General features: G+C 39.5%; 1 protein-coding gene across 2 annotated transcripts in view; it reads right to left on the bottom strand.

Moving 5' to 3' along the window:
- Positions 1–23687, bottom strand: part of erbin (erbb2 interacting protein) — a 237857-nt gene that overhangs the window by 103137 nt on the left and 111033 nt on the right. For both annotated transcript variants that reach the window (XM_067982614.1, XM_067982615.1), the window contains exons 3-5: positions 21490–21607; positions 6212–6290; positions 2051–2140 (exon numbers count right to left, since the gene is read on the bottom strand). In XM_067982614.1, the coding sequence (XP_067838715.1) occupies positions 2051–2140; positions 6212–6290; positions 21490–21607 (287 nt within the window). The remainder of the gene's footprint in view (positions 1–2050; positions 2141–6211; positions 6291–21489; positions 21608–23687) is intronic.

The raw sequence follows: 23687 nt of genomic DNA, 5'->3' as shown, positions 1-23687 counted from the left end.
ACTATGATGCAAAGCATGCGGGGAACAGAAGGTTGAAAGCAATAGTACAGATTCATGAAGATAATTTTTAATCAGCTGGCCTCTACTTCATCGCCATAAATCATTTTGCTGCTCACATTTCTTCTTTTTTTAAAAATAAAAGCAAGACAGACAGCTAGAATACCATTACTGATACTATACCTGTAACCAGAGACCTTGGAATGAATTACTACCACCAAAAGCAATATTTTGTGGGAATAAAACATCAATATATTTAAATACACTGCAAAAGTATAGCATTTTTAGCCCTCCTTCCCCCTCCACCAAAATTTTTTTTAAAAATCGCAGGTCAAGAAAATGCTCATAGCATCACTTAGCTCACCTTTTGCTCAACTGAGCAATAAGGTACCAAAGTTAAATGCACAATGTACATTTGGATAATACTTAAAAACACACGTCCAAGGTCAAACAAAAGCAGAGCATGGGGTTTCTGCTTTGGGCACAGTCGGCATTTGAGTGCAAATTGCACCCGAAAATGGCGCCGGCTGGGTTACAGTCCAAGTTTCCGCTAAAATGCATTAACATGATCACAAATGGAAAATCTGCCATGAATCAATGCAATTCGGCAGCTTAACATAGCATAATCGCTTGCAAAAAAAAGCAATCAAAAATATTCATTGATGTATTTGAGAGTGGTAACCTTGTGCCGTTTTATTAATATAGCTGAAAATGGGTTTATCACTAAAAATAAGCATTTTTAATAAAGGTGTCCAATCTTCTGCCTGTGAGTAATCTGATTTAAAATCACTGAAAATGCCTCAAAAAAAACTACTGAAGCATTTACTACTTTCATTGGTGTACACTAGTCAGTTCATAGTATGTTACAGCACAGAAGGTAGCCATTCAGCCCATTGTGCCTGTGCTGGCTCTTTGAAAGAGCTATCTAATTAGTCCCACTCCCCTGCTCTTTCCCCATACCCCTGCAAATTTTTCCCTTCAAGTATTTATCCAATTCCCTTTTGAAAGTTACTATTGAATCTGCTTCCACCACCCTCTCAGGCAGTGCATTCCAGATCATTACAACTCGCTGTGTAAAAAAATGTTCCCACACGTCGCCTCTGGTTCTTCTGCCAATCATCTTAAATCTGTGTCCTTTGGTAAGTTTCTTAGTAAATTAATATTTTTTTTAAATATTTAACAACATTTAAACCATCCCTATTTGTGCCTAAGAAAACTAGCTTAATTTTAAAACCCTTCTCAAATGGCCACAGGCTGGCGCAATTGGCAAAAACTCACCATCCTCGTTGTTTCGAGTGGGGAGGGGGGTGTGGCTAGTTTTGTGGGCAGGGCTAGCTTCAACACTTTTTTTTAAAGCCAGGGCAAAACAGCGCGGAAACTCGTAAATTACACCCACCAATTCCATGATGTGTTGCGCTGATTCGGCCGGATTGCGCTGAAAATGCCAGCTCAATCTAGCTGAAACTTTGGGCCAAGCACTTTTGTTGCTAGACTGACATTTCAGACTTGTGCTGTGTAACGATTCCTTGCACTAACACAAATATTTGAATTCTATTACAAATCTGCACTTATGCAACAAGAAAAAAGGATCAACTGAAAAATGGCACATGTACGAGATCTCTAATGTGGTCATCCCATGATTTTAAAACTGAACACTTGATCTGAAGAAAATTTAGCTGAGACTTTCTAAGGCAGAATTGTGTTTTTTTATCCTCTCCTTTCTTATTAAAATGAATATTTTTAACATCATAGATGATGTACTATCCCACAAGGGAAAAAAAGATTGAATTAACTTGGCTACTCCTAGACACTTCGCAGACCTGTAGGTGTGTTCACTATTTTGTTGATAGGGTATGCTAAGTGGTCATTTAAAAGATGAGAAAAGTGGAGAATAAGAGTAGAGGACAGTTTTACAGGAATGAATTAGAGTACTGAACAAACACCATTCAGAGAGAAGGGAATCTTTAATGCATTCAAAGTAATCAGTTAATCCATCAAGTGACTACATTACTATTGAGAAATTACGTATTTGGGAATAAAAGAGCTTGCTTACCGTCCAAAATTTGCTGGCAAAAACTCCAAAAAGGCATCATTTAGGTACAGTTGCGTCAGGTTCAATAACTGTGTGAAGCCATCAGGAAGCCTAGAAGGGAGGGGGAAAAACAGAAAACTGATCAATTTTCTGAATGGGCATCCAAATTTCCTTCAGGGGAAATTTTAATATAAAAAGGTACATACAAGATGATATTAAAGTGAATATTTTTAACAAGAAAGGAGAGGATAAAGAAACGCAATTCTGCTATAGAAAGTCTCAGCTACATTTTCTTCAGACCTCGTGTTCAGTTTTAAGATCATGGGATGACCACATTAGAGATCTCGTACATGCGCCATCTTATTCCATTCTGTTTGAAATCACAACTGAAACTGGGCAGAATGTTACTTATAATAGTATTGGTACTCAAACATGTAATGACTTGATGCAGCGAATTTTCATCTCAACTGTGCTTCCCGGGAAAGCAAGCGGATGAACACTGAAATCCTTTCCAGTGCCTCATGGACAGAGAAGAGTGCCAAGAATGATTCAAAATTTTGGATCATTGAGCTATGAAGTTAAGCCGTGAGAGAAATTTAAAGGCGAGGGCTCTATTCCAAGTTATTTAGTTCACAAAGACAGGAAACAGTCACAAATTGCATCAAAATAAATCCTTACTTCACTTACATGATGTGCTAAAAATGACACAGCTCTCCCACCCCACCCGTTACCAAAAAAAAGGTTTTCTAAATACCTTTTGTTCCCCATGAACACAGTGCGATTCAGGAAATAATTTCACTTAAAATCACTGACTTGTGGAATTCATTAGCACCAACTGCAATTGATTCCAATTCGTTTGAAGTAGAAAGATAATTGAAAGCAGGAATTGATTCAACAATGGTAATGCTAGATTGTAAAATAAGACAGCCAACTGGATGAGCTGAATGGCATTTTCTCATTCAAAAAAAACACCATCAGTACGGGCAGGATGGACTACAGAACAAAGCTTACAGCACAGAAGGCAACCATTTGGCTCATTGCATCTATCCAAATCTAATTACTCTGTTCTGCTCTCTCCTTGCAGCCCTATATTTTCCTTTGCTTCAAATATTTATTCAATTTTCCCTTAAAAGATACAATGGTCTCTGCCTCAACCATTCCCTGTGGCACAGCATTCTATGCTCCAACAACTCTCTGCTTGAAGAAATTTCTCCTAACTTGATCATTTTAAACCCCTCATCACTGACTAACATTTACCTGAGGAAGGAGAAAATCTCCGAAAGCTTGTGAATTTAAAATAAAATTGCTGGACTATAACTTGGTGTTGTAAAATTGTTTACAATTGTCAACCCCAGTCCATCACCGGCATCTCCACATCATCACTGACTACCCAAACAGAGCAAATAGTTTTTTCCTATTCAGTCTATCAAAACCCTTCATAATGTTAGAAACCTCTATTGAATCTCCTCTTAACTCCTGATCTCTACATCCCAATTTATAAAACACTATTCAAAGAGAAGGAGAGTTCTCCCAGTATCCATCTCCCAACCAGCATCGCTAAAACAAATTTTTGGTTATTTATCTCATTGCAGTTTGTAAACCTTGCTGAATGCAAATTGGTTGCCGTCTTACAACAGTGGCTACACTTCAAAAGTACTTCACTGGCTGTGAAACACTTCAGAGCTTCCCAGGGTCATGAAAGGAGCTATATAAATCCATATTCTTTCTTTCTTTATACTCCCATTCCTTGTTTTGGCCCCCCAAACTACATTACCCACACTTATCCATATTATATTGATTGGTCACCTGTCAGCTCTTTCCTCTAACCAGTTTAGGCCTGTCTGAAGTCTTTTACCATCTTCTTTGTCATTTGCCAAATCTGCTGCTTTTGTTTTTTCAGCAAATTTTGAGATTGTGCTCCCGACGCTCATTCCAAATCATCTATACATAAGAGTTAACAAAAATGAATCCCTGTGGTACACCCCTTCGCCAACTGAAACACCACCCATCTGCCCTAACTCTGTTTCTTGTCTATCAATCAATTGTCTATGCATGCTGCTATACTTCCTCTTACACCATTTGTTTGGTTTTTTTCTAACAAGCTTCTTGTGAGACACCTCACCTACTTCTACTACATTCCTTTTAGCTATCTATTCGGTCACTTTTTTTAAAAAAGTGATTAAATTTGTTAAACATAATTTGTCTTTCACAAATCCATTTTGGCTGTTCTTGATTAACCCACCCATGTTTAAATTTTAATTTTAACTTGAATTATTCTAAGAGTTTAACTGGTCTTTACTTACACCATTTATCTATCTCTCCCTTCTTGATTAAAGGGGTTACATTGGCTACTCTCCAGTCCCACAGCACAATTTGCATATTTGAAGGTTGAAAAATTGTGGCCATCGCCTCCACTATCTCCTCTTTGACTTCTTTCAATAGCTATGGTGCACACCATCAAGACCATATGCCTTATCTATACAGAGTTCAGTTATTTTCTTTTCCAGAATCAATTCCTTTCCTATAGTTACCATAGAATCTTACAACACAGGAGGCGGCTATTTGGCCCATTGAAAGAACTATCCAATTAGGCCTACTCCCCTGCTCTTTCCCCATAGTGTTGCAAATTTTTCCTTTTCAAGTATTTATTCAATTCCCATTTGAAAGTTACTACTGAATCTGTTTCTACCATCCTTTCAAACAGTGCATTCCAGATCATAACAACTCACTGGGTTAAAACATTTCTCCTCATCTCCGTTCTGGTTCTTTTGTCAATTACCTTAAATCTGTCCCCTCTGGTTACCGAACTACCCACCAGCGGAAACAGTTTCTCCTTATTTACTCTATCAAAACCTATCATAATTTTGAACACCTCTATTAAATTTCCCCTCAACCTTCTCTGCTCGAAGGAGAATGATCCCAGCTTATCTGGTCACTCCACATAACTCCATATCATCTTGGGATCATTCAGGTTGATCTCTTCTGCACCCTCTCAAAGTCACCCTTCCTAAAGTGTGGTGCCCATAATTGGACACAATACTCTGGCTGAGGCCTAACCAGTGATTTATAATGGTTTAACATAACTTCCTTGCTGAACAGTTGCCCTCGACTACAGTTATGTGTTCACTTCAATTCATCACTGGCAAAAATGAATGTGAAATATCTAATAACTGTCATGCCATCATTCTCTACACTTAAACTCCCCCTCTGCTTCTATGCCCCTCTAACTATTGTTTGACTTTTTATATGCATATAAAAAAATCTCAATATTACCATTTTATATTATCTGCTCGCCTTTTTATCATATTCCCTTTTCACCCTTCAAGTCTCCCCGCTACACTTTCTATATTCATGATTTCTTTAGTATTAATAACCCTAACTTTATTAGCCACAATTTTAAATTTGTTTAGTTTTGATCTCTATTTATTCATGAAACTATAGTTTGAATATATTTATTTTTTATTCTATCAATCTCATACTTGAAGATATCCCAATCAGTCCGTTTATTAACTTTTCTGCCTAGTAAATTTGGGCCACATCCCTTCATGTCTCATGAAATTTTGTCTTCCCCCCCCCCCCCCAGTCGAGCACTCTCAGCTTTAACTCTTCATTATTCCTTTTCAATTTTTACATCAAACCTAGATTGTGTCACTATTCCAAATTGGGAATAGCAAATTACCTCCTTCTATGCCATAAATTCGATAATCTATCGTTCTAATCCAAGATAACTATTTAAATTTAGTATATCACACCCACAGCACTGAAGTGAACAAAAAGTACAGGCAGCAGAATTGTGAATGAGGAAGGCATTCTATTTAAAATTAAATCCACTTCCTGCATTTTTATTTGTGGAATGACATCAGTAATATTATAAACAAATCATTGTGAAGGCTTAAATTTATTTTTGCTTTTGCATCACATCCAACATTTCCCTTTACAACTTTAACCTTGTGCAAAGAAAAGGACTACTCTAGAGAGATTTCAAGTAAATGTGGCACATTATAACCAAATATGGTGCAAGTGACTAAAACAACTAATGGATAAGATGTCTAGAAACCAAGTCCTTTAGCACTACCACCCTCCCATACCAGCATCACAACAAATAAAATGTCAATGGGTACAAAGAAATCAACTGTTGATCATAAATGAATCAACTGGAAAAAAAAGTCAATAGAAACTTACTTTGAAATAGGATTTACACTGGCCTCAACAACAGTTAGGACCTTGCAGTTTTTGATATTTTCTGGAAATTCTTGAATCCCTGAAAGACACATAAGATTTGTTTAATATATGCAATCATTACACTCATTTAGCAGAGAAAGTAAAGTGAAAGATAGAATGGACTCCATAAAACAAAATGAGGGTTGTATTGTGCCTAGAAATAAACTCCACGGATAAATATAGCATGACCTTTCAGACTTCTTTCTGGCATTTTTTTTTTTAAGTTTAGTCTAAAATGTGTTTATCAGTATTACTAAGCATAGATATGTTTACATTGTAATAAATCTCCACAGCCTCTTAAATGGCAAGTTTGACTAATTAAACTACTTTAATCTCGTTCTAACTGCCATTTACACTAAAAAAACTGCATTCATTTTGGAAAACAGTACAGTACAAAATGACTGGATCTTATTAGGCAAAGAAACAGTCTTGCTGATGGCTTATTGAAGCAATATTGAAGCTCAACATTATAAAAAGGCCTTATGTCAGTAGTATTTTGACAAAAAAGGGAAGCTCTTGCTAATTAAGACCACTCCATGCAAAATTTCGCTGCAGACAATCTAAGTACATTTTGTATCACAGATAACAGTGAAAAGATATAATTCAATGATTTTGAATAGCCTAAATATCTGAATCAACCAAGTGTTATCACCCAGCCCATTCAAATCCATGTATTGATTTATTTTAAAAGATTCACTATCAGCAGCCTTCTGTTGCTGTTCATTCTTCAGCTTCTTATTTGCAAATTCATTTCCTATGACATAGAATTCCAGGATTGCAGCTGGTGTTTGGGGATCATATTCTGTGATTGATTTGCGATTTTTCACAGGAAAATCAGTGGTCTTGATGGATTCTGGAATTTGGGGTTTTCAAACTAAAGATCGACGTGAAGCCAGGTTATAAAAATGAAGATTTCTATCCTGCGCAGCTAGTTCCTAGCTCTGACTGGCAGAAACCAATACTGAAAACCAGAGAGACAGCCTTTTTAATTTATTATTACAATCATGATCCAGTTAGACTGTTACAATGCAGTATGCTGTTAGTACACATAGCCGTGTGGCATGAAGCTTAAGGATCGAGCTGGCTTGCAGATGACCCTGGCAGCTTGTTCCAGTTAGTGGGGTTTCTGCAAGGGTATTTTAACCACACAATCTTTGATTTAAGTAATACAGGTCATTATGCTATTACATGAGCATAAGGATTGCTAACACTATAAAATATGACGGATCCCATTTCAAATGAATGAAAGGAGAAAAAAAAAAGACCTTTTACCTAATCAAAGCAGCCCCCTTTCAGACACCATGCACAATCCATTTCACTTTTTAAAAAATGTCAAAAACCTCTCAGAAGTTAAATTAAAACATGGCCTAGCACAGCATGTGACTACGATTACAAAAGTAGAGTTTAAATCCCTGCCTCGCTCGACACTAAAACCACATTATTCTTAATGTGTGAGTTGCACAATTTCTCCTACAGATTACAAGGTGGTGGAGGAATAACTACCACACTACCACAGCCACCACCCAACCATGAAGTGGAACATCTCACTAAGAATATGTAAGCTGGTATGCCTATTCAGTCTTGAAAGGTTAAAAGTTTATATAGTAGCAATTGTGCACTACCAGATTATTTTACCAGCTCTTTAAATCAGACTAAAATTAACAGATGTTAATCACTGCAAATCAGGAAACTTAAAGTAAGATCTCTTGACAAGATGCTAATCTGTTGGACTTTTCAGCAAGAATATAATTAGTGTAAATTCTGCACACAGGAATATGCAACTTAACCAGAATTATCCAAAAATATTCATTCTAGCTGCTGAACTAGCTACAAATCTGGGATGATTAATTACAGCTCCTTGAACATGTTGGTACATGGAATCATTTGCTATATAGCAACAGAGCACTTTACCAGAACAATTGTAGGACACAAATTAAACAGACAACATACACAGAATACAGCTCCAAAAGATACAAACACTTGTCAATTTTTTTCTAAAATGTAAGTTTAGAGCTTACTCCCAACACAAACCAATCCCTAAAGTGCATTACTCATTCATTTCTTAAAAGGGCTGTTGTACTACACATTTTGCTCTTAAGCACAAGACCAGTGTCCACACCTTGGATTCAGTTCAAAAAGAGCAATGAATCTACTCTCTGCTTCATCTTTGTAACAGGTGCAATGCAACTACAACCAGTATAAGAGTTCTCGGATAGTGCAATGCCTTTTAAACATTTTAGTCTTAACAGCACTGATCCTGTATATACATATAAGCACACATGCACAAAACTTCCCTTTGCCCGACCAATGAGATGCCAGCAATATAGTTCTGATCTGCTAGTTCTACATAATTCTATGCAAGTACTAGTCTGTAGCTAGTACTTATTATATAACAGTAACCTAAGACATCAGCTTTAATGCATGTTGGATTCCAGTTACTGAATTAGACAAATGTAAACAATCTTACAACACCAGGTTATAGTCCAATATATAACCTGGTGTTGTAAGATTGTTTACATTTGTCAACCCCAGTCCATCACCGGCATCTCCACATCATGAATTAGACAAAGCATTCAATGTTTGACTATATCTAAAATCATATTGCCACAATCAGATTACATAATTATAACTAGTTAACAAAATCATGCCAATTGTGCACCAACTAAATTATAATCAGCTCACCATATCATGGCCATTTTGTGGAAATCCTGCAAGACTGTTCTTATGATACTAGAGACTTCAAATACAAATCAATTAATAGAACTAAACAAAGACACTGAATGGTTGCTTAGGTCAGTATGATGCATTACAAAGAGTCTGGATTTTTTGCCCTTTTCATGCATTATAAAGTATCCTCGCAAGTGTGAATAGATGCTCACAATAAAAGAATTCCATTTATATATCTAAAAAGCTTCACAGTTCTTCAAGTAAGTGGCAATTATCTGTACTGAATTATTCAGAGATTCACTGCAGCTTTACTGAAAATCCTATAGTTTCCTCTTTCCCAGGACATTTCTTATTTGCTGCAACATTGCCACAAATCTACATAAAGACATCTATAGGGATGCTTTATCAAAATATTAGCACATGGCAATGGCACAATTATAAAAAAAAAATCACGATACTAAATATACTTCTCTAAATTAGTTTCCAGGTACCTAAACAACAAACACATTTAACCATGCAATGTTCTACAATAAAATATTATTATTTCTTCTTCTTGATTTCAAAATGAGTTAGCTAGTGTCAGAAAATATTAAGAGAATTTAGTAAGGAAATGCATAAAGCATAAAGGAAATTAAATGCAAATTCATATTAAACCTTAAACAAAGGAAGTATTTCAAATAAAACATTTTAAATTGAAGTGTTCAAGACCCCTATTAATTTCACATCTTCAAATTAGTCAGGTAAGTTATTCATCATCTGGCTGGGAATGGACAAACACTTTTTTTTTTAGTATGTTTATGGTTTCTCAGCAAGACTTAAAGTTACTCTCTTAACCCAAGGTTATCATTTTCAGACAGCCCATACTGCATTATTGATCCTTACTAGAAATACTACCTTGACTATATTTAGCATATCGGTTGCAAATGGTCAACTATATTTACAATATTGGATGACTGGCCTCCATTTCAAAATATTTATTTCTATGACTGAGGTGGCAGTACCGAAAAGTAAACTCCTCATTCAAACGGAATAATGACTCATTTTAACCACTTCCACTAGTTTGCTGTTGAACACTAAACAAGCTACATTCAAAGTTTTGGAACATGCAGCTTTCAACGAGTGCCATCCCCAGAGTTAATTCTACTGAACACCACAACTACTTTTTCTTCCCCTCACCCATGTTAATTGCAGATTTCAACCAACTTAGCTATGTGCCTTCAAAGATATTCATTCTATGAGTTAGTTTACAAGTTCTCCTTTGTAATTACTTTATGGCAGGTCAACATGAAAATGGAGGATGGACAGGAACAGGCGGATTTTTGAAGGAGAGTAAAATGCATACCATTGGCCTCAATCTTGCCCGAGCCCCATTCCCTGCATCCCATCCTCTTTCCCTTTAGCCTTCAACCTCCTCCCCTCTGCAACCAACCCCTTATGTAGTGCTCTCCTAATCCTTTGCACAACTCCCTCCTTCACACCCTCCGCTTTCCCCACCCACTCACTCCCATCCCCTCTTTTACATACACCCCATTGTCCCTCCAGATACTCTTTTCCATCGCCTCCTCCCCCTTTTCCCCATCCCATCTCTGCTTTTGCCTACTGTTCTCCAGAGGGGAAAGTGAAAATGGAAGGTATAGGAGAAGGCAGTGGATTTGGGGGGGGGGGGGGGGTGCGGGGTACAGAGCAGAGACATGTTGAGTGAATGACCAATTACCAGGCAGCGATGGTCACTATCACTTCAGCTAGGCTGGAGATGGACCTGAGAGGTCTCAAAGATAATTAATCAACCACCCACCTTGGAGACCAAGTGTTCAAAACTAAATCATACGTAAGTAAAATCCAAAGAAAAACAGAAAATCTTGATAGGACAATATGACAAGTTTAACTGGGAAATAACATTACAGAAAATATTACAGGAAGTGTATGTGGAAGAAAACTATATATTCCACTAATTTTTTGCTTTCAATCAATTTTGTGCTAAATTACTGATCTTTGTTGAGGGCATTGTTTTGAAAAGATTAATTTTGAAGCACTACAGAAAAAGCAAGCTTCACAGAAATCATATCGGCACACATAATGCTGGACAGCGACATGCAATGTTAAGCAATGCCTACTCAATGGTGATACCTACTTCATACTTTACCAAAATACTGGTGACAATCCAAAGATGCAACAGCACAGTTCATATATATAAATCCACACACAAATCAATACAGCTTACATGAAAAGTGATACAGTTCACAAGGAAGTAATTTACATGGGAAAGGACACTGTTCACAAGGATCAATGTAAATATTTTCAAATTTTAGGCTGTTTGGTACATGACAAAAAGTGGAATTGGATTCAAAGGCAGGTTTTTAAAAATGTGTCAACAGGTGCTCAAATGAGCGATTCACAGGTGAGTATTAAACAAGGAAAAGTATTTTTTCGAGAAAAGGTGCCAATACAACTGGGTAAGAGAGTCAAGATTATAGATGTACTGTGACAATCAACCCTGCAGGTTGCTGGGATGCTTGGATAAACTGCACTGAGTCATACAATCATACAGCACAGAAGCCGGCCATTCGGTCCATTGTACTTGTGCCAGCTCTTTGAAAGAGCTATCCTACTCTTTCCCAATTGCAAATACTTCTTCTTCAAATATATATCCAATTTCCTTTTGAAAGTTACTATTAAATCTGTTTCGTCCACCCTTTCAGGCAGTGAATTCCAGTTCATAACACGCTGTGTGAAAAAAAACTTCTCAACTCCCCTTTGGTTCTTTTGCCAATTACCTTAAATCTGTGACCTCTGGTTACCGACCCTCCTGCCAGTGGAAACAGTTTCTCCTTAGTTACTCTTATCAAAACCTCTCAATTTGAACACCTCTATTAAATCTCCCCTTAACTTTCTCTGCTCTAAGGATCAATCCCAGCTTCACATTGTCCCTCCACATAACTGAGGTCCCTCATCCCTGTTAACAATGAGCAAGTTATTGATTTCCCATAGCCTAATGTACTCACTAGGAAACCAGATTCAGTAATTGATAGTTAATATCACCAATACTGACCAGAAACTTAACTGCACCAGCCACATAAATACTGTGGCTACAAGAGCAGGTCAGGGGCTGGGTATTTTGCGGCGGGTGACTCACCTCCTGACTCCCCAAAGCCTTTCCACCATCTACAAGGCACAAGTCAGGAGCGTGATGGAATACTCTCCACTTGCCTGGATTAGTGCAGCTCCAACAACACTCAACAAGCTCGACACCATCCAGGACAAAGCAGCCCACTTGATTGGCACCCCATCCACCACCCTAAACATTCACTCCCTTCACCACCGGCGCCTGCAGTGTGTACCATCCACAGGATGCACTGCAGCAACTCACCAAGGCTTCTTCGACAGAACCTCCCAAACCCATGACCTCTACCACCTAGAAGGACAAGGGCAGCAGGCACATGGGAACACCACCACTTGCACGTTCCCCTCCAAGTCACACACTACCCCGACTTGGAAACATATCGCCGTTCCTTCATCGTCGTTGGGTCAAAATCCTGGAACTCCCTACCTAACAGCACTGTGGGAGAACCTTCACCACACGGACTGCAGCGGTTCAAGGCAGCGGCTCACCACCACCTTCTCAAGGGCAATAAATGCTGGCATTGCCAGCAACGCCCACATCTCATGAATGAATTAAAAAATCTATCATCTGCATACAAGACATCACCATTTTTTCTTTTTGAACCAAGTATAAAGCAGAGTAGCGAAGCAATACACACCAGTCTAAGGCATGGTTCTAGGTCTGTGTGGAGTTAGTGATTTATACCAGAGTGGGTGAAGGATGCTACAACTGGCCTCAGCATTAAGGAGGGTAAAGTCAGGCAATATTCCTGCTTCTGCTTGCTTTCCATCAACCCCTGGTGAAGTGCATAAGTCAGGTGAGGAGCAGCTGTGATGTACCCACACACCAGCAGAATGTCAAAACACACTGAGCAGGTTCATGGAATAGCCAATTGGGCATGGTACTAAAAGGTGACCCTCGCTATTCAACAAGAGGGGTGGGGAAATAGAGGACATCGTGGAGGAGAGAGAGCGAGAAACACAGAGAGAGAGAGAGAGAGAGAGAGAGAGAGAGAAAAAGAGAGAGAGAGAGAGAGAGAGAGAGAGAGAGAGAGAGAGAGAGAGAGAGAGAGAAAGAAAAAGAGGCACAGAGAGAGAGAGAGAGACACAGACAGACAGACAGACAGAATGAATATGGAGAAAAAAGGGAGGATATGGAGGAGCTGGGGAAAGAAGGGATGATATGGAGATGGGAGGGGGGAGAGGGGGAAGAGGAGATTGCAGAAGGCAAAGAATGAAGTGGGCAAGGAAGAAGAAAAACTATAATAAACCCCGATGTGGAGATTGCTAGAGCTGGGACACATTACTGAAATAATCCTCAAGAAAGTCTCAGAAGGACATTTTGTTTTATACCGTAATTTTGTCTTTCCCAAGTTTCAGTGGGAGGGATTAGAAAACGCTTGGTGTCACTTACTGATTCCGATCAGAACAGGTGCTGAAGGCCGCATAGGTAGCGGAATAAAAAGCGCCACAGTGGTTAGAATAGTTGTTGAGTGGTTAGATTGATTGCCGAAACTGAAGGTTGATCATATTTGTGACTAATACTGGATGAGGTCTAAGTCCTACAAGATCACCCTCTCCCCACTGATGATTTACACCAGCTGTACAAGACAGAATAGAAACCTGCTCACAATGCTTCTTTCCTGGACCACTCATGAAAACACTCCATAAATACAATTCTTTTCTCTAACTTTCACATAAAAGGTGCATTTTCTAATAGAACCAGAACCTGGGGCAGGGAAATCCCTAACCAAAGAAATTGAAATTGGATGGCCTTGTAGCAACAATGGCCTCCCAGAAAATAATCACATTAGCAAATTTACTGAAAAGGTCATACGACGGGTGCCAACTATGGTGTGTATCCATCAGCAGGAAGGGGACCTGTTATTTGACACCACCTGTAAAACCTGAAGTTGGCATGAACCAGAAGCTGAAAACATTGACTGGAACTGAACCAAGGCAGGCCTTGATCAACCGGTATTCCATCACAGTTAATATTGACAAAATAGAATTGGTAACTAAAGCAAAACTGAAACTTTGAGGGAAAAAAAACAATTGATCTTTTGATAAATTACTGTAGAAATAACTTTAAGCTGTAGACTAAACCACAATGAATTACAGTGGTGCAAGACACCAGAAACAGTGAAAGATGACATTTTCTGGTGTGTGTCAACAGTCAAGGTTGATGCCAACAAGATAAAAAGAACTAACGATGCAGTTCAGAACAAGGCCTTGTATACACAATGGAGTTGGAAGATCACCTGACCAAGCTGGATGTGCATGGCACAAAGTTCTTAAAGGGATAATGCTCTGAGGCAGCCGTATTTTGTCCTTGTCCCCCTTGGATAATTACAATTCCTTTTTGTATGTAGAAGTTGAATGGAAAATGTATACTAGTGCAACTAGATGCTCTTCTGAGGTTGAAATTATGATTGTCAGTGCAAAAAGGGACTTTCACTCCATCAGACCTGTGTTACACCTGACTTTGTAGTTCTTGATGGTAGGACAGAATACATATAATGGAAAAATGCACACCTTTTCTCTGAACCAACAGCCCTCACCTGAACAAGCACATCAATTCACTTGGTAGATGAAGATATAGTATGACTGGTAAAATATCTGCCATGCGGACTGACCTAAAAAAACCTGAGAAACAAGGTTCTCCTAAATTTATCATGCAAAGCTCATCACAAATCTCAATATGTTATTTTATTTTTTGTACCCATGATATAACAAAGTCTTACTTTAATTTTATTTTTAAAACATACTTTATGAAGCTCTTTGGACCTAACAAATTTGAAAATGCCAATAAGAGGAGCCAAAATTTTCAGGTATAAAAAGTCCCGACAACATCTGACTTGATTGCAGGCTGGCTGAGATTTCAGTGACTCTTCACCCCCAAATATCTTTAAATTATAGTTAAAGGATGAAAATTTTAAGTATACCCCCTCCCCTCTCTTAGTTACAGCTTAATGAAAAGCACTTTGTATTTATACAACTTTCATAAAGCTAGATTGTATAAATGCAGAGATTAGACAAGCGTGTAACAAAGGCATAGCGGTCTTACTGGGGAACTTTAACCTTCACATAGATTGGGAAAAGCAGACTCGCAACTGTCAGAAAGGTAGTGAATTTCTTGAGTGTGTCCGGGATAGTTTTCTACAGCAGTATGTCCTGGAGGCAACAAGGGGGCAAGCCATACTAGATTTAGTAATGAGTAATGAACCTCAGATTTAGTTAACAGTTTAACTGTACATGAACACCTATCCAATAGCTATCATAACATGATCGAGTTCAATGTAGTGTTTGAAACGGAAAAAAGTGAATCAGCCGCTAAGATTCTAGACTTGGGTAAGGCCGACTTCAATGGGATGAGACAGAGACTGTCCACAGTAAACTGGGCAAATCTGTTAATGGGTAATGTTTAAAGATCAGTGGGAAATGTTTAAAGAAACATTTAACGGGATACAGAATCAGTTTATACCCGAGGGGCAAGAACTCTACTTGCCAAAAAAAAGCCATGGACAACTAAAGAGGTAAGGGACAGTATAAGACATAAGGAAAGGACGTACAAAAAGGCAAAAAATGGCACAGATCCTGGCGAATGGGAAAGATACAAAGATCAACAAAGGGTCACAAAACAGGTGGTAAGAGCTACAAAGAGGGTATGAAAAGAAACTTTCGAGGGATATCAAAACCAATATGAAGAACTTTTATAGTTATATTAGGAAAAAGAGGGTGGTCAGGAGCAGTGTTGGCTCCTTAAAAACTGAAAGTGGGGATACTGTCATTGACAATGAGAAAATGGCGGAAATGCTGAATAATTACTTTGAGTCAGTATTTACAGCAGAAAAAGAGAATAGCATGCCGGAAATCCCAAGAAAACTTATATTGAATCGGGGACAGGGACTCGATAAAATTAACATAAGTAAAGCAACAGTAATGAAGAAAATAATAGCACTAAAGAGTGACAAATCCCCAGGACCAGATGGTTTCCATCCCAGGGTTTTAAAGGAAGTAGGTGAGCACATTGCGGATGCCCTAACCATAATCTTTCAAAGTTCTCTAGATTGGAAAATTGCATATGTCACTCTGCTTTTTAAGAAAGGAGAGGGAAACCAGGGAATTGTAGTCCAGTTAGCCTAAAATCTGTTGTGAGGAAAATGCTGGAATCTATAATTAAGGATAGGTGACTGAACACCTTGAGAATTTTCAGTTAATCAGTGAGAGCCAACATGGATTTGTGAAAGGTAGGTCGTGCTTGACAAACTTGATTGAATTTTTTGAAGAGGTGACTAAAGTAGTGGACAGGGGAATGTCAATGGATGTTATTTATATGGACTTCCAGAAGGCATTTGATAAGGTCCCACACAAGAGACTGTTAGCTAAGATCGAGGGAAAAGTACGGACTTGGTTAGGAAGCTGGCTGAGCGAAAGGCGACAGAGAGTAGGGATAATGGGAAGGTTCTCACATTGGCAGGATGTGACTAGTGGAGTCCCACAGGGGTCTGTCTTGGGGCCTCAATTATTCACAGTATTTATTAACGACTTAGATGAAGGCATAGAAAGACTCATATCTAAGTTTGCCGATGACACAAAGATTGGTGGCATTGTAAGCAGTGTAGATGAAAACATAAAATTACAAAGCGATATTGATAGATTAGGTGAATGGGCAAAACTGTGGCAAATGGAATTCAATGTAGGCAAATGTGAGGTCATCCACTTTGGATCAAAAAAGGATAGAACAGGGTACTTTCTAATTGGTAATAAAAGTTAAAAGCAGTGGATGTCCAAAGGGACTTAAGGGTTCAGGTACATAGATCATTGAACTGTCATGAACAGGTGCAGAAAATAATCAAGAAGGCAAATGGAATGCTGGCCTTTATATCCAGAGGACTAGAGTACAAGGGGGCAGAAGTTATGCTGCAGATATACAAAACCCTGGTTAGACTGCACCTGGAGTACTGTGAGCAGTTCTGGGCACCGCACCTTCGGAAGGACATATTGGCCTTGGAGGGAGTGCAGCGCAGGTTTACTAGAATGATACCCAGACTTCAAGGGTTAAGTTACGAGGAGAGATTACACAAATTGAGGTGGTATTCTCTAGAGTTTAGAAGGTTAAGTTGTAAACTGATCAAAGTTTATAAGATATTAAGGGGAACAGATAGGGTGGATAGAGAGAAACTATTTCCGCTGGTTGGGGATTTTTAGGAGTAGGGGGCACAGTCTAAAAATTAGAGCCAGACCTTTCAGGAGTGAGATTAGAAAACATTTCTACACACAAAGGGTGGTAGAAGTTTGGAACTCTCTTCCGCAAACGGTAATTGATACTAGCTCAATTGCGAAATTTAAATCTGAGATAGATAGCTTTTTGGCAACCAAAGGTATTAAGGGATATGGAATTAGATCGCAGATCAGCCATGATCTTATCAAATGGCAGAGCAATCACGAGGGGCTGAATGGCCTACTCCTGTTCCTATGTTCATAGTGTCATTCACTGAGCTGAAGGATCGGTGAGGTCACCTCAAGAGTTCATGCGGAAAATGTTTCCGGGGTGACCTACCACACCTGTGGAATAAATGAAAACATACATGGATTATGAGCAATTGTAAAGGAGCCTGAAAGTCACAAGCTCATGCATTGGACTACACATATAATGAAACTGGATACAGATTTACATGTTTGGTTAAATGTTTCAGACACTCACACAAAATGTTACTTTGATAAGGAAGACTTTAATAATGAGATGGGAATTAACTCAGACTGCCAGCATGTCCAGGCAATTCTTATCTTGATTAGTTTAGCTATATTTTGTTTTTTCTAAGCTTAAATCTTTTTCTTTTGCCTTTCTTCATCCTCTGCTCTCCATCCATTCTGGAATTGGGAGCAACTTTGTATTTGTTGTTTAATGTCCCAAGTTCCTCTAATTACTGCAGTGCAGCATACAACACACATCCCATCCAATCTTAAGTAAACTAATTACTGCTGCACCAGGACAAAGCTTAACTCTTACTGTGCAACTCATCTGTGGTTTGCTGTTTTTCTGGGCATCCCCATCCTGTTTGATATGGGAAAACATGTCAGTCAATCTCGGACTTGGCCATGCCAACATAAACATCAGCCTTTAGAACTAATTTTTAGCCAATCAAATGGTAACTTCCTCGGCATATCTTCTCTTAGATGTGCACTGCGGGTGGTGGGGGTGGGGGGGGGGGGGGTGAGATATGCTTCAAAGATCAATTTACTAATGTAATTTGAACACCGCCTTCCAATCCAAAGAATGTGTTAGATTCTTGAACACACTCCCACTTTATCATATATGCAGTTCTATATTTACCTATTGTAGGACTTTCTTACTGCAATTTTACCCCTGTTTTGCATCTCATTTTGGCCTCTTTAACTGGATTTTTTTTCCTTTTGCCTCTGCTTGGTATGTTGCAGCACTGTACAACATTATAACACTAGGCTGAGTTATGATAGAGCTTGGTAACAGGAAGAGCTGTTTTACAAAGTAATGCACTCAAACAGAGGTTTTCAAATAGCATTAAGCTAAAAATAAAACTTGTATTTTTAATCAAGATCTGAATCAGAAATGTGTTGCTACCTTGAAACACAGTCACGGTTCTTTTTTTAAAAAAAACGGTTCTAATATTTCTGTAACGAGGCTATCTGGAAGCTCAGAAGGCAACAGTAAGAAAGCAGTCAGAGAAGTGAAAACAATAAAAGATGCAAAAAGGCTTGAAAGTGAGGATGAATACAAAATATTCTGAAGCGAATACTTGGAAGAAGTGATCAAACGAAGATAACTCAAGCAGAGTCAACGACTTTGATGAGATGGAAGTCCCAGAAAGGCTTTCAGGGCTCAAAACAAATAAATCCCGAGGGATAGACAGTATTTATCCCAGATTACTAGGAGAAACCAGGAAAGAGATTTGTGAAGCACTGGCAATTATGATGAGAGTCAATGGACACTGGGGAGATACCAGGAGATTGGAAACAAGCTAACGTGGTGCCCATCGTCAAAAAGGGTGAGAAAACAGACACAGGTAACGACAGACCATTAGTCGGACTTCCATTTGGTATAAAATAATGGAATCCATTATCAGGAGTAAACTTGAGAATCATCTGCACAATAATAACCTAGCTAACAACAGTCAACATGGATTCAGAAGAGCTAGAGCCTGCCTGACCAAATTCTTAAGCCTTCCCACAGTCAACTTGGACTGTCACTTTCTCGAAGAAGTCTAAGACATGATGTTCCTGGACTTGATTTGAAAAGGCTATTAGTTAAACGCAAAGCTTTATGGAAAGACGGAAAAGCTTAGGAATATATAAAAGTATTTGCTGAAGGGTAGAAAACAACTAGTACTGATTAGAGAACTTATGCCTGCTGGTTGGTAGGGTGGGAGGTGGGGGTGGTGGTGGGTGGGTGTACTGAGCAGGATGCCTTGAAGCCCTGATGTTGGGATCACTACAGTTTCTAATTCATTTGAAGGACAGAATTCAGAAACTCAATGCAATGTGGTCAAATTTGCAAAGGATAATAAATTAGGTTAAGTAGCAGAATCAGTGTCGACAGCTCAGAAATTATAGAATGGGCTGGAAGAAATATGCAAGTGAGCACAAAAACTGCAGATGAAACTTAACACAGACAAGTGTAAAGTACTACACACTGGAAACAAATAAGCAACATGCATTTATCTAGTGCCTTTAACATAGAAAAACATTCCAAGGCACTTCACAGAAGCGTAATCAGATAAAAATCTACCCCAAGCCAGGGGAGGAGATATTAGGACAGGTGACTAAAAGTTTGGTCAAAAAGGTGAGTTTTAAGAAGGGTCTTAAAAGGAGGAGAGGGAATTGGAGGGGTTTAGGGAGAGAATTCATGAGCTTTGGGCTGCGATGGCTGAAGGCACGACCAACGATGGGCCAAAAGGAGATGCACAAAAGGCCAGAGTTGGAGAAACGCAGAGTTTATGGAGGGATGCAAGGTTGGAGAAGGTTATAGAGAATTTAAATACAAGAATGAGAATTTTAAATTTGAGGCATTGGGCTGTTGGGAGCAGGACAGGATACAGACAGTAAAGTTTTGGATGAGCTGAAATTCGAGGAGGGTGTGGGATGGCAGGCCAGCCAGAAGAGCATTAGAAGAGTCAGGTCTGGAGGTGACAAAAGTATGAATGAGGGCTTCAGCAGAAGATGGGCTGAGGCAGGTGATGCTACGGAGCTGGAGGTAAGCGATCTTTATGAAAGAGATGATATGGGGTCAGAAGCTCAGCCCGGGGTCAAATAGGATGCTGAGACAATGGCCAGGGAGGGGGATGGAAAGCGGTGGTAAGGATATGCGTTTGTGGCAGGGGTTGAAGACAGTGGCTTCGGTTTTCCCAATGTTTAACTTAAGGAAATTGCGGCTTATTTAGGACTGGATATCAGGCAAGCAGTTTGACAACACAGAGGGAAAGAAGGGATCAGGAGAGATGGTGGACAGGTACAGCTGGGAGTTGTCAGCATTCATGTGGAATCTGACCCAAGTCTACAGATCATGTTGCCAAGGGGCAGCGTGTAGATGAGGAAGAGGAAGAAGCCAAGGATAGATCCTTGGGGGACACTCCCATTAGAAGGAATCCATAACCTGGTCTTACAGAAAGCCTCAGCTAATCTTCCATTGTTCATTTCAGAAGAAATAGAATGCAGTTTATGAATGGAAACTGATGTCTTTTGTCAAAATGTTTTACTGCTGTCGATGTGCGCACTGAATGCAAGATTGTTTATAAAGTGTACATTCCAGATCAGCTACAAAAGTGCATATCTCAGAGGGGTGTTATTGTAAAGAATGCATACTCGCAGCTGAGAGTTTCACTGTAGCAAAGGTCAGATGAGTTCTTTTAACAACCATTTTGAGAAATGGCAGTAGTCCCAACTTTATAGACAGAAAGCATTTGACTCAATTTGAAATTGTTGCATCTTCAAGACAGATTCCAAGATTAATCTAAAAGGATGCATTGGATTCTGGATCAGATTGTGACCCTGATCTGAAATATATTTTGTTGTGGCAAACAAGATTTTCTACACAAGAATTCTACTTATTAGGTTTCTAAACTGGTTGGTCTGCATCGAGAGAAGAAAGAGAGAAAGAAAGAGAGAACACCACCAATATAATGGAATAAAAAGTAAATGCTGGAAACAGTCAGCAGGTCAAGGAGCACCTGTGGAGTTCTGTGGCAGCATCATAAGGGATCGAACAAGAGAACTTCTTGGTCTGTGTGGTTCAGAGCCACACCATATGGTTCTCACTCATCCACTGAGGCATCAGGGAACAAGAGTATTTTAATATTTATCCAAACCAGATCATGCAGAAGAAATTGTACATTCCGGAAGTTAGTGGTTATTTTGATAATCTTTCATGTTGCATTACAATAAACATCTACCCTTGGATATTACAACCTCTTTAATAATACAACAAAAACCCTTACCATTCTTGCTGACATCCAATTCCCTGAGATTGATGAGATTTGCAATGGATGCTGGCAACACAGTTAGATCATTATCCGGCATGCTCAGCTTGTGCAGAGACTGGCAATTGAACAGTTGCTGTTTGGCAGAAGAAAAAAAAAAGTTAAATTAAAGCAAGATATGCTAAAAAAAAAATCAATAAGCGTTTAGTAGTGAGGCTTAAAAAAAATGTAACCAATATTCCTTCGCCTATGACTGAAACACGAAAGAAAGCAAGAAGTCCACCAGTGAAGCACCAATATTTAGTGACTCACTAGAAACCAAGGTACAATTAAACAACGGTTTATTTCATCTTTAGGTCCTTTAAAGCCCAAGCTGAGCATTAACGAACCAATGCTTTGAAACTTATTGTGTCTCTCTTTTCAACCATATTGGTGTCTTGCACTGTCGGCCTTGGCCCTTCACCTCAGTTGAATTTAAACATTCTTTGGTTTCCATTTCCACTGCTTCCCTGAGCAAAGTATTCCACATTTACTATCCTTTACATGAAGATATGATTACGTTTTAAACTTTATAACTTAAGATATTTTCCCTCAAGTTCTACAAATCAGACCACCCCCAAAAAGTGAGCCCTTGCTCCCTATGCCCTGGAGCATGCCTTTACCTCTCCTATGTCTAGGTAACTTCTTTTTTTTTTATTCGTTCACGGGATGTGGGCGTCGCTGGCAAGGCCGGCATTTATTGCCCATCCCTAATTGCCCTTGAGAAGGTGGTGGTGAGCCGCCTTCTTGAACCGCTGCAGTCCGTGTGGTGACGGTTCTCCCACAGTGCTGTTAGGAAGGGAGTTCCAGGATTTTGACCCAGCGACAATGAAGGAACGGCGATATATTTCCAAGTCGGGATGGTGTGTGACTTGGAGGGGAACGTGCAGGTGGTGTTGTTCCCATGCGCCTGCTGCCCTTGTCCTTCTAGGTGGTAGAGGTCGCGGGTTTGGGAGGTGCTGTCGAAGAAGCCTTGGCGAGTTGCTGCAGTGCATCCTGTGGACGGTGCACACTGCAGCCACAGTGCGCCGGTGGTGAAGGGAGTGAATGTTTAGGGTGGTGGATGGGGTGCCAATCAAGCGGGCTGCTTTATCTTGGATGGTGTCGAGCTTCTTGAGTGTTGTTGGAGCTGCACTCATCCAGGCAAGTGGAGAGTATTCCATCACACTCCTGACTTGTGCTTTGTAGATGGTGGAAAGGCTTTGGGGAGTCAGGAGGTGAGTCACTCGCCGCAGAATATCCAGCCTCTGACCTGCTCTTGTAGCCACAGTATTTATATGGCTGGTCCAGTTAAGTTTCTGGTCAATGGTGACCCCCAGGATGTTGATGGTGGGGGATTCGGTGATGGTAATGCCGTTGAATGTCAAGGGGAGGTGGTTAGACTCTCTCTTGTTGGAGATGGTCATTGCCTGGCACTTATCTGGCGCGAATGTTACTTGCCACTTATCAGCCCAAGCCTGGATGTTGTCCAGGTCTTGCTGCATGCGGGCTCGGACTGCTTCATTATCTGAGGGGTTGCGAATGGAACTGAACACTGTGCAGTCATCAGCGAACATCCCCATTTCTGACCTTATTATGGAGGGAAGGTCATTGATGAAGCAGCTGAAGATGGTTGGGCCTAGGACACTGCCCTGAGGAACTCCTGCAGCAATGCCCTGGGATTGTTGAACATACAACCCTCATTATCTAGAATTTTAAAAGAAATAAAAAGAAACCAAAAATATAACAGTGGTAGAAGTGATAGGATGGAAACCCTGCTGCAGGCTCTTCAAGAACATGGCTCATTTCTCAGCACTGTTGCCCTTTTAAAAAAAAATTCTATATATTTTTAGCATCGGTGTTTCAGACTACTCTTGCAAACAAGCTCTAACCCCCTACAGCGCAGAGTGTTCACACTAATTCCACAAGCTACGTAAATTTGTAGCATGGTTGGGAAATAGATAACCCCTTTTCAGGTTGTCTCAGCAACTAGGTTTATCGCGTGCCTCCACGGGATACTTCTAGTCTTCGGAAGGCAGCTGAATAACATAACACTCGACCTTGTTTTAGGCTTTAACTGCTAAATAAATTTATTAAACAGGAATAGATCAAGTGACTAGCAGCACTAGTACAATTTATATTTTTACATGAGTTAAGCCTTGCCAGTTCCTTGTATAATAAAAATAATAGAATGTGCC

Source organism: Heptranchias perlo, chromosome 4 (assembly GCF_035084215.1).
Source record: "Heptranchias perlo isolate sHepPer1 chromosome 4, sHepPer1.hap1, whole genome shotgun sequence".
NCBI lineage: Eukaryota > Metazoa > Chordata > Chondrichthyes > Hexanchiformes > Hexanchidae > Heptranchias > Heptranchias perlo.
The sequence above is the reverse complement of the archived record's forward strand: the minus strand, read 5'-3'. Positions and strand labels throughout refer to the sequence as shown.